General features: G+C 43.7%; 1 protein-coding gene across 1 annotated transcript; it reads left to right on the top strand.

Annotated features, from left to right (window-relative positions):
* The first annotated feature begins 7,118 nt into the window (after positions 1-7,118).
* On the top strand, positions 7,119-8,875 carry LOC128500024 (selenoprotein Pb-like). Its single transcript, XM_053469032.1, has 4 exons — positions 7,119-7,356; positions 7,756-7,968; positions 8,073-8,214; positions 8,510-8,875. Exons 1-4 carry the CDS (start codon positions 7,145-7,147, stop codon positions 8,732-8,734), a joined length of 792 nt encoding a protein of 263 aa, XP_053325007.1. The 5' UTR covers positions 7,119-7,144; the 3' UTR covers positions 8,735-8,875.
* Positions 8,876-13,970: the final 5,095 nt, after the last annotated feature.

Genomic DNA, 13,970 nt, shown 5'->3' with positions numbered 1-13,970 from the left:
AATATTCTTGAAAACGAAATATGAAACTTCAACAAAACTTTTAGCCATTAATGTAACACAACCATCAAAGCACTGCGTCACCAAATGAACGCCTCATCACAGATAACACAATGCATACAGCTGCATATAACTAAGCTGAGTAGCACTTGGTCTGTGAAACCAAAGGGGAATAGCGTCCTGTATAATGAAATCAAGAATTTAGTTCCACAAACTCTGAACCAACATCTAACTTTTAATAATAGATTCAGATTGAAATAAGAGTAAATAACACAAAACCTTTACTTTTCCTCTGATTTCTAGGCCTAGAAAGTTTTGTCCTCTGAAGTGACCACAAAATCTGGATAAATAAAAATTACAAAGTTCTATTTAACCCTCTACAGCAAGTAAAGTGCCAGGAAACAGATGACCAAACTCATATCAGGACAGGCTCTGCCACACTGACACCCAAACACATACACCAGGACAGGCTCTGCTGCCACATGGACCCCCACGTCAGGATGGGATAACCTACTGATATTATTAATTATATACTACTACTACTAGTATATAAAATGCCTTCCACATTGCTTTGCTGTTTGTGTGTATTGACCCTTGTGTATTTGTGCCCCCCCCCCTTTGTGCATTTTTGCAATACACCCTTGTGTATTGATTTATTTGATGCCCCCAGCTAGCCCCCTCCCTTGTGTATTGATTTATTTGATGCCCCAAGCCTGCCCCCCTCCCTTGTGTATTGATGCACCAACCCCTTGTAATGGTTAATATAATGGCCCCCATACCCATGTGTATTACCCCCCCCTTTTGTGTATTGATATATGTGACATCCTTCTAACCACCCTGATGTGTAATTATGTCCCCAGCCACCATCTTTGTGTATTATTTAATTTTCCCAATGCAGCCCCCCCTTGTTAATGTCCCTCCTTCTGTCACCTCCACTATTTATTTAAAATAAAATACTTTTTTTGCTGGCCTTCATTCTTCCACTGTAACACAGCTGCTCTTCTCCCTCGTGCTCTTTTCCCTGTCAGGCAGTGACAAGCAACTGTTCTGTAAGAGCCCGCCCCCTTCAAAGGGGCGGGACGAAGAGCCTCAGTCAGTGATCGGCATGCCGGCAAGCCACTAAGCAGCCAGTGGAGGCGGTTTTACAGCTGCTTTGAAACTGTCAGCCGCATCGGTTGCAATTGGAGCTTAGTGTGCCGGCACACCGGGAAATGTCCCGGTTTCCCTGCGATGGGCCGGGTCAATGGTATAGAGTTTCATTTGGGAGGCACACCATAATGTAGGGGGGGCCATGGCCCCCTCTGGCCCCGCCACTGGTAGAGGTTAATACAGTGACCTCTGGTAGGGATAGGGCCAGTCGCAGATGTGACCCACGTAGTGGCCATATAGTCCAATGCAATAAATATATATATATATATATATATATATAAATATATATATATATATATATATATCCATATGTGTTATTTGTGGCCTGTATATATCAATATGTATATAGTTGTATATACAAAAAGCTTTAGAAGGCAGCTAGTTGCAGCGTTTACCTTGACAGGTCAAGCTTCACGTGTTCATTCATAGAAAGCCACCGCCAGCAGTAGGAAGTATTCCTGGCAGTGCCATGTAAAGGAACAAACCATTTCACACATGACAGGGGTGTACTAGAAGCTGTTGTAAAAAAGCTGCATGATTTATGTGAGTTAACGACAACGTCCGGCATGATAGTGTAGTTGCTGTACAGTCACTACGGAGGCTATACAGTTACTCGCCACTTATGTTGGATTTTGAATGTATCAGACCTTAAAATGACCTCACGGCCCTCCCTGTGTGTAATGTGTAACTCCCGTCATGCAATGCGTTACAAACAGAAAAGGTTCTTCTACTTCGTTTCATAACTGACTATGAAATCATTATTACGTAACCTTTTCACTTATTTCAAGGCTGTACAATATAAATGGGGCGGTTTACATACATAACAAATATACATTAATACATACTTTAGGAGAGGAGAACCCGGCCCGTGAGCGGCCATCTAGCCTTATGGTACTTAATACAAAGTTCCAGGCAGGAATGGAGGGCTTTTGAGGGCTCCGTTTCAAAAGCTTACAATCTAAAGAAGGGGTCTCCACACTGGGGGTCTCCACACTGTGGCCCTCCAGCTGTTGCAGAACTACATCTCCCATAACCCCTCTCCCAGCCTCTTAGCTAAAAGAGCATTGTGGGAGATGTAGTCCTGCAACAGTTGGAGGGCTTCAGTTTGTAGACCCCCGATCTAAAGGAGTAGTTTGGGTAATTGGAACAAAAGGAGGGGTGAAAAGAGGTGGTAGTAGCTCTCTGGTAGCAGTAATTAGGGGTAAGTGGTTTCAGGATGTGTAAGTGAAATGAACAGAAGGGTGGGAGAGGTAGATTAATGATGGTGGCTACTGGAGGGCTTGTGTTGCTTCAGAGAGAGGGGAGAGAGAGATGAAAGGGAGAAAAAATGTAAACGTTACAAAGTTACGGCTGCCGGAGGCCAGAGAGGGAAGGGATTGGGAGGAACAGAAAGTACACTTGCCAAATTTTGCCCCAGGTGTCCTGGGACATAAAGGGGGCAGGGCCTCGAGAAGGTCACCTAATACACTGCATGACCCCACCCACTTTAGGCTCCACCCCTTGTGCCCCAGGCTCTATGTATAGAGCTCACTTGCCAGCGTTTAGGTCTCTGACATACACAGCTTTATGCAATAAATGCACCGTGTAATGCATTGTGCATAGGCAGTATTTTTATGCCTAGACAGACTCCCTTCATAAAAAGAAAAACAGGCCTGTCCTGGCAAATTCGGGACTGTGGGCAGGAATGCACAGAAAACAACATTTGGCCAAAAAGAGACAATGTCTCCATAATCCATATTTAGTTCATATACAGTAAAAACATACAGAATAAGACAAAATATTTAATAATAAACTTACCTGTAGATCCGCCAAAGTGGTCCAAATGAGGATGAATAACTGATATCTATATATATATGTATATACCGTATATATAGATATATAATATCTTATAAGGGGGCCGTGGAGATGGTGGCTGGCAGACGGCTTGCGTTGTGTCAGGGAGGTTATAAGAGGAGAATGAGAGATGAAAAATAGAGAAGAGTCTTAGGTTAAAAAGGGGAGGAGTTATAGCTATAGGAGGCCAGGGGATGGGGGGTCAGGGTGAATGTGGTGCTTCAAGGAGTTTCTCTCATCTGTTCTCCGAACTGCACATCAGAGAGATCGTAAACCAAAACTAGAGGGCCAGAAACTTAGATGTAATGTCAGGAAATTTTACTTTACTGAATAGGTGGTAGATACGCGGAACAGCCTTCCAGCAGCAGTGGTAGAGGTTAAATCAGTGAGAGAACTTCTCCCGTTTTTGTGTTCTTCATAAGTAGGGGCCGGGTGGCTTTACGTTAACAAACGATGAAATTCAACAGAACCTTTTAATCTCATGCAATCAAATACCTGTACAAATGTCATTGAGGGTAGATTAGGTTAAACAGTGCTATTCTTGTATTTACCACCAGAGGGAGCTATATTTATATATTAAATACCGTATATTGCTGTATTTCTGTTTATGGGACCCTAATTCTGGCTTTTCCTAATTCATTGCCCCTGTGATGTTCAGAGAGCAGAGAGTGCGGCATCCAATAGTGAATGGGGTTTAGGTAGGACCCTTTGTGACAATGGTGTCTATACAGAGAAAGGGAAACAAAGTTTAAGAAAAATCTGTTACCAGAATTTGCAACGTCCTCTTGTTAACTCTTTCAGGGCCACCGGCCTGAGCAGTTTCTTTTTTGATCCGCAACGCCCCCCCCCCCAGCACAGGCAGAGAAACGGGGGTTGAATATAACATGCGGTATCGTTCTAGTTAAAGTTCATTGGAGCAAAGAGCAGAACGTCAATAACCAGACCAAATATTTGTCAAACACGTAAACATCAAACTATCCAAATGCCCCCGGAGCTGGTTAATTATCTGCGGTCGGGTTTCCAACCTCTTGGTCTCCACACTGAAGAGAAGACAACAGATATATATATATATATGTATGTATTGAATTAAGCGCTGCGTAAACTGCTGGCGCTATATAAATAAAAGATAAAAATATATATATATATATGTTCCTTAGCCATATGCTTGGTTACAAGCTCCGCCATTTGTACCTGGATACATATAGGTTTCATGCTCTGCCGACTGACCCTAAAGTGTTAATAAATGCAGCAAACTTGTAACTAAATTCCTCCAAAAACAAAAAGCTTAAGTCATAGATAATTTTCTGATTTTTTTTTAGTTATGCTAAAACTGTGCCCCTGATGGCCCCTTTTTAAAATAATTGGGGTTTTTAACATATTTTTGATATTTGTGCTGTTTTTTTTTAGGGGTGTCACGCGCTGCTTTTAAAGCTATATTGGTGTCCAGAGCCTTCCAGGTCTGGAGTCGGATACCTGAGACTATAGATCGCAGCCAACCTGCTTCTGTAATCTATAGGTGAGCCCCTATATATAATAAGCAGGGACAGATTTGGGAAGCGTATGCAGCTGGGGATTTAAATTAGTTACATTTTCTAAAAGGGGAAGTCAGATCATTCGACCTATAGGTCAACGTTACGCTCTACATACGTGTTTTCTCTATCACCATTCCTCTGTGTTCACTGCAACACAGGCTTTATAGCCGGTGCCGCCATCAGAAATCTTGGGCCCCACTACGAACCTAAAGAAAAGCCCCCTGCCCTGTCCCACCCCCCATGCTCAGAATGGGGCTGCCACACCATAACCCCCCAAAAGGGGCTATCTCTGCTCCAAAGCCCACAGCGGCACGGTCCCATGTAGGTGGCCCATAGGGTCCCCCCGCTCGCCTGAGCCCAATACACAGCTACTGGTTGTACCCCCCCATGATGGCGGACCGGTTTATAGCTGTCATTGGATCAGCAAAGAACTAACTTCACAAAGCCAGAGATCAGGATGTTAACTAATAAATTCCGTACTGGGGTTTAACCCGGGGAACGGAGGTTGGAAAGTATGAATTTCTATTACTACGCCAAATACTGCCTTCTAGGCCTCATTTAGGACACCACAGGTGACCTCATAATTGTAAAAGACCAGCTGTTTTGGTGCAGAGCGATTTGAAAAGCCTGGTTCAAGGTGGGCTTCTGTAGCGAAAACCTCCCAGCAGCCTCTCAAATAATATTTGCCGTCAGCCGGTGGGCCGGCTGAGAGTTATTTATCCAGCGGTCTCTTTCTGTACCGTGAGAGAACCTGACCTCACTGCTCTTTGATAAGGGGACGTCCCATCTCGCTCCCCGCCCACTGGGAGGAGCCTGTGACTATTTAGTGGAGGGTCTTGCATGGGAAGGCTTGAGATGCTCCATTTCTGAGCTCGGAGGAGTAACGGAGGAGTAACGGAGGAGTAACGGAGGAGTAACGGAGGAGTAACGGAGGAGTAACGGAGGAGTAACGGAGGAGTAACGGAGTTCTGTGTGAGTTATGGGGGCTGAGTGATGCTAATACAAGGAGGGGTGGTCTGTGTAGCGACTGATTTGCTTTTTAGAATCAATAATTATTACATGCCAAATGTTGGGGTTTACTTAACTCTGTGGTGTCCAGGCTGATCTTTGACCATGTCCTTATGTGTTATGGTTCCACCCTCCAAACCACCCCAAAAGGGCAATAGTATGTTAATGTTTGAGGTTTCTTGTTGCCTTAACCCTATGTCGTGCTTAAAGCTCACTGCCCTGTATAGCTCTACTGCTAATGGGGTAACCCTGACTCTCTGTGCACCCATTGATGGCCTCCAGAGATGGGGTAGCAACCCTGATATCAGACTTATTATGTCTGGTATATTGCGCAGAGTGCTTTATATCTACACGGGAGAGGCAGCTGGGATCTCAATATGTTGCAAAGAAAAATAAAGGGCGATGGGATAGAAATATTCAAATACATAAAGGAATTTAAGTACAGGAGACAGGCTTATGTCAGAACGAGAGGCAATAATCTAAAAACTAGAAGGTTGTAAAGTTTCAATGGAATGTAAGGAAGCTTTACTTTACTGGTATGGTAGTAGATAAGTAGAATGGCCTCCCAGCAGACGTGGTAGAGGCTAATCCAGTCAGGGGATTTAAACATGCATATGGCTCTGGAATCTAAGACTGGACCAATGACTGATTGAGGTTTGACTCTTTATGGCAGAAAAAAAATGGGCAGAGTGGGCAATTTTTGGTCTGTGTGTTTTTTTTTTTTTTTTTCTTGTTTTTTTTTATATATATATATATATATATATATATATGTATTGCAACATATGATGGCAAAAAGTTCTTGTGACACAGGCTTGGGTTAATGAAAGTTGTAACTTGCAGAAGTTGCCCTGAAACTGTGTCTAAAGCTATTCATTGGCTGCAACATAATTAGATCAACTCTGCTTTTATGGGAGCTGTTGTGTTGGTGCCACCTTCAGTTCAATACTGGTACTGCACACTATCTTAAAGGCAAACTGAGTTCATCAGTCATTCTATTTCATTAAATCCCAGAAAAGCCTTTGAACTGAGATACTGGTTTTTTAGCAAAGGAGGAAGCCTTCAAACCTGTTCATCAATTGAGGCTTTGGTGCTATCTGCGCTACGTATAATTCCTTATTGCAACACACAATCACTCGTAATATAAAGGCAGCTGGCTATCCAGTGAATGCCTGTGAGGAGAGGGATGCTGACTTTTTGGATTCATGTGATGGCGAGCCAAGGGGGGTTGCATGCACCTGCCTTATGCATTTCTCCTTTTGCTGCCTTCCTTGCTGTACCTAGTCTGGGATGCCGCCGGTGGGTTCTTTCTTATGCCTCTGACACTCCAGATATATTGGGGCTGGGTGTGAGCATGCCAATGACACAAGTTGTGCGTCAAGGGCTATGAGATGCTGCCAGGAGTAGTCCGAAGAGGAATTGGCATTGATCGCCTGTCTTCAGAGTAGGATAATTTTGAAGGATATGAAAACAAATTTAAATGGATTAATATTTATGCTCCTGTGTTGACATAGAATACAGTGTCAATAGATGAGGCAATTGAGCGCCAAATTCTGCAATATCCATTATTTACTAATGTCTCTTTAACCTGATGCTGCTGTCTCTTTAGAAGGTTGTTCTTGAGGACCATGATTATGGGGGCTCAGGCTCTCGTTATAACAACCCTGTTGGGGCTGCTGACATCGCTGGCCTCTTCAGCAGAGAATGAAACGTCCATCTGTAAGCCATCGCCTGAATGGAGCATTGGGGATGTGGTGCCCATGAATGGGACGTTGGGCCAGGTGACCGTGGTGGCTCTTCTTCAAGCCAGCTGTGGGTTCTGTCTTGTACAGGCGGCCAGGTAAGCCCAGCGGTGTCTGAACACAACCTCTGTTTCAGAACGCTTAAATGTCCATTTTGCACATTTATCATATACAAGGATGGTGCAAAAATGGTTCTTTACCTGTATAGATAACACTGTTGCTACGGACCAATCTAGAAATCGTGGTTCTCCTGGAAAGGTGTCAAATTCTACATCTCATCTCCATTACCTCTGAATTCTTTCTAAATCTGTATGTTCTATGGAGTTTCAATTTTATACCAGGTGCCATAATTATAATAAAAAAAAAAAAATGTATATGAATCAGCAGAATTATTGGGGGGGGGGGTTGTTTTCTTCTGTTTGAGACCTTTCACAAGTTACTTATGGGGTGTTTTTTTTTTTTTTTTTTTTTTTTTTTTTTTTTTTTCCCCCCCGCAGTATGGGTCCTCTCCGTGAGAAGCTTTCTAGCCACGGCTTGACCGATATAACCTATATGATAGTGAACGATCAGAGCTTTTACTCTGAACTCTTATACCCGGAGTTGAAAAGAAGGGCCCCGGCGGGAGTGCCTGTGTACCAGCAAATTCCCAACCAGAAGGATGTCTGGGAAGCCCTTAATGGAGACAAGGACGACTTCCTTATCTATGACCGGTAGGCGGTGGTAGCTGGTGGACATACCCAATGACGGGTTATTATCACTACAATTTTCCAGTTGTGTAATCTTCCGTTGTGTTAATTGTTCTTGTTCCATGCAGGTGTGGCCGCCTCGCTTTCCATGTCCGTCTCCCGTTCAGCTATCTCCATTTTTCCTACGTGGAAGCTGCCATTCGCTCCACGTACTTTGATGACTTCTGTGGAAACTGCAGTTTCTATGCAAATGTCACTGAGCAAACAACGGTAAATTCCTAATGGCTCTGTTACTCTTCCATCGCCAATTCCATGCCTCGCTGTGAAACATTACGTTGGTGTGAGAAGTGCAGCCTGGTGGTGGCCGGACTCTACAAAACTGGAATAAAATTGGTAAAACATTTCCTATCTTCCAGTCCGCTGGAGATTAAAGAGTTTCCCATTTTTGCCATGGCAAAGGACAGCCATCGTGTCTCCTGCCTTATTCCAGCTTCTGATAGGACCTGGGTGGGCAGATGTTGCATCTCCATGTCACATATTGTAAAATGTTTTTTCTCTTTAACAGAATGTATCCACTGCCAGCACTACAGAACCCAAACTATCACCCTTGCCAAAAGACGAGAAAAAGGAACATCACAATAAACCACACCAACATCTGGACCATGAAGTCGTCAATAAGGAGAAACAGAAGGACCACAAGCCTGACCACCATCTAACCGGGGATGAGAAGCCTCACTCTCCAAACAGAAGAAAGCCTCACCATCCCAGGACTGAAGGGAACGAATACTAGATTGTTGGCCTCTGTGTTAAATAACTAGTGATTTTTTTTGTATTTTAATGTGCTACATTACAGCTTCATATCAGATCTATGTTCTTAAGAGACCGTAAGGTGCAAAATTATTGCTTTTAAAATAAAGTCCAATTCTTGGAAGACTAATGTGTGAAGTAATAACCATGCGCCGCATCCTTGCCAAAGTTGGAGAATGCTCTGTTGGCTTCCATGACAACTGCTCTACATCTGAAACTTTTTGTTTTTATTTTTCTTCCCACTCTTCTCTACAATTCATAAAATAAGGCCTTTTTTTGTCTAAAGCTTTGCTTCCTCTTCATCCAAGGCTGGACTGGCCAAAGGGAACGGTAAATGTCTAGTGAGACATTGGGTGTGGAAGCACTCCTAACATGGCCCATGGGGGCCAGCTGCTAGATAGTTGAGTAGGTGTGTAAAATGGAAGCAGAGCCTGTGTTCTGGAGCTGTTCTGCTCTCCGGATCAACATCTTTCGCTAATAATAAAAGCTTCCTTTTTGGCTACAAAAATCTGCTTCTATACAAAAATCTTTGAAGTTGCCAGAATGTTTGTTAAAAGTGATGTAGGGTTGAAGAGACTAAAATATATGTAGAGAAATATGCTGTGTATACCATGGGATCAGCCATTCCACCGGCCTTCTCCGAGGGGTTCTGCAATGGTTATCCCTTCCGCAGAAGTAAATCCTAGGAGCCTTAGGGTAGAGCTCGGAGACCCTAGGTGAGCTGGGGACTTGTTTGTGGGGGGGGGGTTAAAAATAATGGCCTATATTAATATGCTAACATCTGAAACTGCTGTGACAACCAGAAGATGGCAAGAATGGAATGAAAGCATGTTCACTCTGTGCAAGTAACAATTCGGTTAATGAGTTGCTCTATAAGAATGGGCAGAGCTGCCAAACAGGTATCTCGAGGTAAATGATTTGGTATAAAAACCGCCTGAAAAGGAGAAGATAAAACAACAAGTTCATTTAGGGCCTCTGAAAGGGTAAATGAATTGAACTTCTGGAGGTTTTAGGAGGCAAGGCCTCGGGGACAAATGATTCTATTTATTCTCTGAGATGAACAAGCAGCTCGGCTGGATCAATGGGGAACTGATTTTGGGTGCAAGTAGGGGGTCAGAGAAGAGGCACTTGCTGTCTGATTAAAACACTTTGATGGCAAAAGCAAAGCACGCTAGTTACTTCTTCCAAATCCTACATGTTAAAGTTCTATGTTCTAAATAACCTGTGTTGTATTTTTTGCACAATAAAATAACCCTTGGTTGCTATGGCATTTGCACTCTCTAAATAGCCACCACCCATATGTAAAGTTACGTATGATCGTGCGTTCATTAGAAAAATCCTAAGTAAGAATTGTGACCTTCAATGAACCATTGAGACCTCCTTCAGCTTTTAGGGTCCTGCAGTATGTGGTCGCCTGCTGGATATATGTGGCCTCACGCTGGGACCGTATAAAAGTCCAATGTGCAGCTGCAGCATTCAGCCTTTTCTCTATAGGCTTTCATTAGTCAGAGTGTCTGGCTGGGTGATTAACACCGAGTCATTCTATTGTTTCCCACAGGCAGTGTGGTAAGCAGTCGTCTAGTAGATTGGGCTCAGATAACATAGCGAAAACTCGTACTAATAGAGAAGTCTTTATATGATGGCTGCCAGGAGATAGGAAAAAAAAAGGAACTCTCAGGAAGCAGAATTCTTATTTTTATCCTCTAGTAATGAGAAAATATCTTGGTGGGAGGCAGGTGAATGGGGTTTCCACGCTCAGGTGTGCCTACATTACACGTTTTAAAGGTGGGGCCCCCGGCCTACAGTTTGAACCTCATTATGTTTGCAGTGACATCACGTCGACAGCATAATGCCCGTCTCCACGCGTTAAAAGCACCGGGAGATGAGGGCTGCAGGTCAGTTACAGGTTATGTAATCTTTGTACCAAGGAAGTGACTGTCACGGTTCAGTAACAAGATATGAAGCCTTTGAATGGGATGTGACGGTTAGAGGTCACTCGGTGGCCACACAGACCCTCTGATGAGAGTTGTAGGTCAGCTATAATCCAAGATCATAGACAATGGTTCCAGTATCCATCGTGGGGATAAGTCCTCTCGGCAAACAATTCTGGATCTTCTTCACGTGTGTTTTGCGTCCTAATGTCCCCCTCTGTGTAGGCTTTAAACCTTGGGAGATCTTTATGCTAGGAATGGCTACATTACTGCTGAGGGCTGTGTCTCCCGGTCCCAGTAACAGGGCACCATTCTGTCACTTAGAATCACGATCAGGCCTGACTTGTTTCCAGGGAATTCAGGATAGACCTGGTTCACTGAAGGTCTTTGGCTTTCTATAAGGCTGTCCTTTGAGCATTAGAGACCTGCGGAGTAGCCGGGATCTTCAGGTTTCTATAGTTATAAATCAGGATAATTTCTGATTCGAGGGTTAGAGGGTATTAACGCCCTCCGTTATTCACCCTAATTTAATATGCGTTGCTGAATCATGAGATTCATGGGATCGCTGTTTTTGACATTCTGGACCTCGGCAGGTTCACAGACTCCAATTCGACTCATAGGGGATGATTTTTGTGTTTGGACATTGGGGCCATGGCTTCTTTTGGCCATGTGTTGGGTTGGTAAGTGACTGGCCATCTATTCAACCAAAAATTATATTTCTTTAGTGTGCCAGAGTAGCGCCAGCACAGCCTCTATTGCATCTCCCCCCCCATGCTTACCTCTGATGTCATATCCCGGTGCCTAGATGATACGTAGTGCAAAGAAGAGACCCTGGTTGAGGTAGGTCCTAGGGACCAGCTAAGGCTCCTGACCTGTGCCAGCCCTAAGGCATGCCCTTGACCATCTCAGGTGACCCAATTGGGACACCACAGTTGGTGGGTGTGGCTGGAGGTGAGAATGGGCAGGACTAAAGGCAGCACCCCCATTCCCACCTTACCCAGAGGGCCACCTCATGCCCAAACGGCCCATGACTCCGACTGCACACAAAGGCTTAACTTAATCCGTCGTTGGTCTCGACTTCCTTTCAGGAGCCATATGCCTATCACCATGCATGTTTAAATCCCCTCACTTCATTAACATCTACCACTTCTGCTGGGAGGCTGCTCCATGTTTACCTATCACCCTCTCTGTAAAGTAAAACTTCCTTACAACAGCACTACGGAACCTGCCGGTGCTCTATAAGAAATGTAATGTAATTGGCCAACGCATTATTTGGAACGTGCGCCAATTGAATTTGGGGGTGTATGGGTTTATAGGTACCCCCAGGCAGAACGTTGCTACCCTGCAGCTGCCGTGCATTGGGCTCCACTGAAGTATTTGTGACTTCCTTCCTCGTGAAAAACCAATGAAAAAAAAACATCCTTCTTTCCCCGCAAGCACACAATCTATTTTTTCTACTGTTTTCTAAAGGGATTCCTGACCTATTAAGTATCAGGCTAATCGCACACAAAGACTTCATCCTCTTTGTTAAAACTGCAAATAAATGCATTGTGTTGTTTTTAAACAAATCCCATTTTTTTCCTGTTGATCTTTTATCAGGATGTCCACAAAGGTTTTAATTCAAAATAAATGTTTGGATTAACCCCGTACTAAGAGATGCGGATTTCTGGTGCACTCCTTAAACACCAGGTCTGAGTTAACCGGCCGTCGGGACTATGAGAGTAGCGGAGAACTCGCCGTGTGCCGAATCGCTTACACGTATATCACGATACCTTCCCATTCCTAGCGCTGGGGGCAGAGCTAGGGAGCGTGTCACTCAAACTGACAGCGCTACTCTTCTGCACATGCGCTGTATGCGTTCTCCGGGGGTCCCAGACACCGGATAATGAAATCGGGACTGAGGGGTTGTGCTGTCGAATCCCGCAGTCCAGATGAGCTCAGCAGGACAATGGGATAGAGTGGCAAAATCGGGAATGTCCCGCGCAAATCAGGACAGTTGGGGGGCATGATACCCTAAGATAACCCCCTTATGTTGGAGTTTTTTCAAATGAGATTTGAAATTTATAAACAGTGTTTCTATACATATTATTGTGTCTTTTAAGGCTGTAGAACCCTGCGATACCCTCATATCCAGCAAACATTGTGAGTTCTGAGAAAAGAGGAACATTGAAGAGGAAAGAGGGGATTTTGGGTCCCAAAGAAAGACTCCCGGGAAATTAGAGCATGTCATGTTATTTCTACTTTATCCTGATTGTATCCGTCTCGACATACAGCCTCTCTCTCTCTCTCTCGCTCCTATTGCCATATTCTCCACTTGGCAAATTTGGATAATTTTTCGCCGGTCTACTACGCTGATTAACATACACTCTTTTTTTTACGTTTTCTTCCAATTCCAGCATTACAGATTTTTTATGAACGTATGTAAGGGGGGTTCTGATGATGGCATAACCTGTAACAGTGTTAGTTCATTGTATGCTTTTATTTCCAGATTGGTGCTGAGACAACATCTGATAACTGTGATCATTCATCCAGGTAAATGCACCGATCTCCTCCAATTATTTGCAATCACAGGAGACAATAGGTGACCAAATGACCTTCATTCATTTACCTGGAGGCAGAATTCCAGTGTCCAGATTGTCCCTCCTATTCTGTTTCTAAAGGCAGCGGGATGGAATAATGGGATTATGGTGTTTTGCCTGCAAATACAAAATAAGTATTTTACATCTCAAATACACGGCCATCAAAGAGATCGCAAACATTTGCTAATTAGGATGCCCGACTATGTAACATGTTTTATTCCCATGAAATAGTGTTTTCTTCACTAGTCCTTATGTTACTGCGAGAAATCACCTAATATTTGTATCTTTATCCCCTAAAGATAATTTAATTAATGAAATGAATGAATGCGCTGTATTGAAGCAGATCTCCTACTTTAACCCTCGTTTATTATGGGTTTTTACAGCTAGTGACTATTGAATTCTGAAACCTTGTCCCCTTATTATTATAGAACAAAAAAAAAACCAGGTTTACCTCCCAAAGCACAGCATTTATACAATTCAATTCCGCGGCTACGTCTGACATAGGCCTGCTGGACAGGAAGTAATGTCATAGGGCCACTTCCTGCGGGCCACAGCTGCATACAATTCTACAGCCATGTCTCACATGCCATCAATACACAGGAAGTGATGTTATACTTCTCTCACTTCCTGTCCACGCTTATGAATTCTGAGGTTGTGTGTCACTTGGGAATTTTATACAGGAAGCCAGGTTTTTCTTTTAAGTCACATC

Source organism: Spea bombifrons, chromosome 6, assembly GCF_027358695.1.
Source record: "Spea bombifrons isolate aSpeBom1 chromosome 6, aSpeBom1.2.pri, whole genome shotgun sequence".
NCBI classification, from domain to species: domain Eukaryota; kingdom Metazoa; phylum Chordata; class Amphibia; order Anura; family Pelobatidae; genus Spea; species Spea bombifrons.
Note: the sequence above shows the minus strand (reverse complement) of the source record. Positions and strands in the feature narration are given on the sequence as shown.

Bases quoted from the DNA above. Each gene is read 5' to 3' on its own strand.
- LOC128500024 (XM_053469032.1), top strand. From the start codon at position 7,145: ATGATTATGGGGGCTCAGGCTCTCGTTATAACAACCCTGTTGGGGCTG. The intron at 7,969-8,072 runs GTAGGCGGTGGT...TGTTCCATGCAG, and splicing joins GACTTCCTTATCTATGACCG to GTGTGGCCGCCTCGCTTTCC. The intron at 8,215-8,509 runs GTAAATTCCTAA...TCTCTTTAACAG, and splicing joins ATGTCACTGAGCAAACAACG to AATGTATCCACTGCCAGCAC.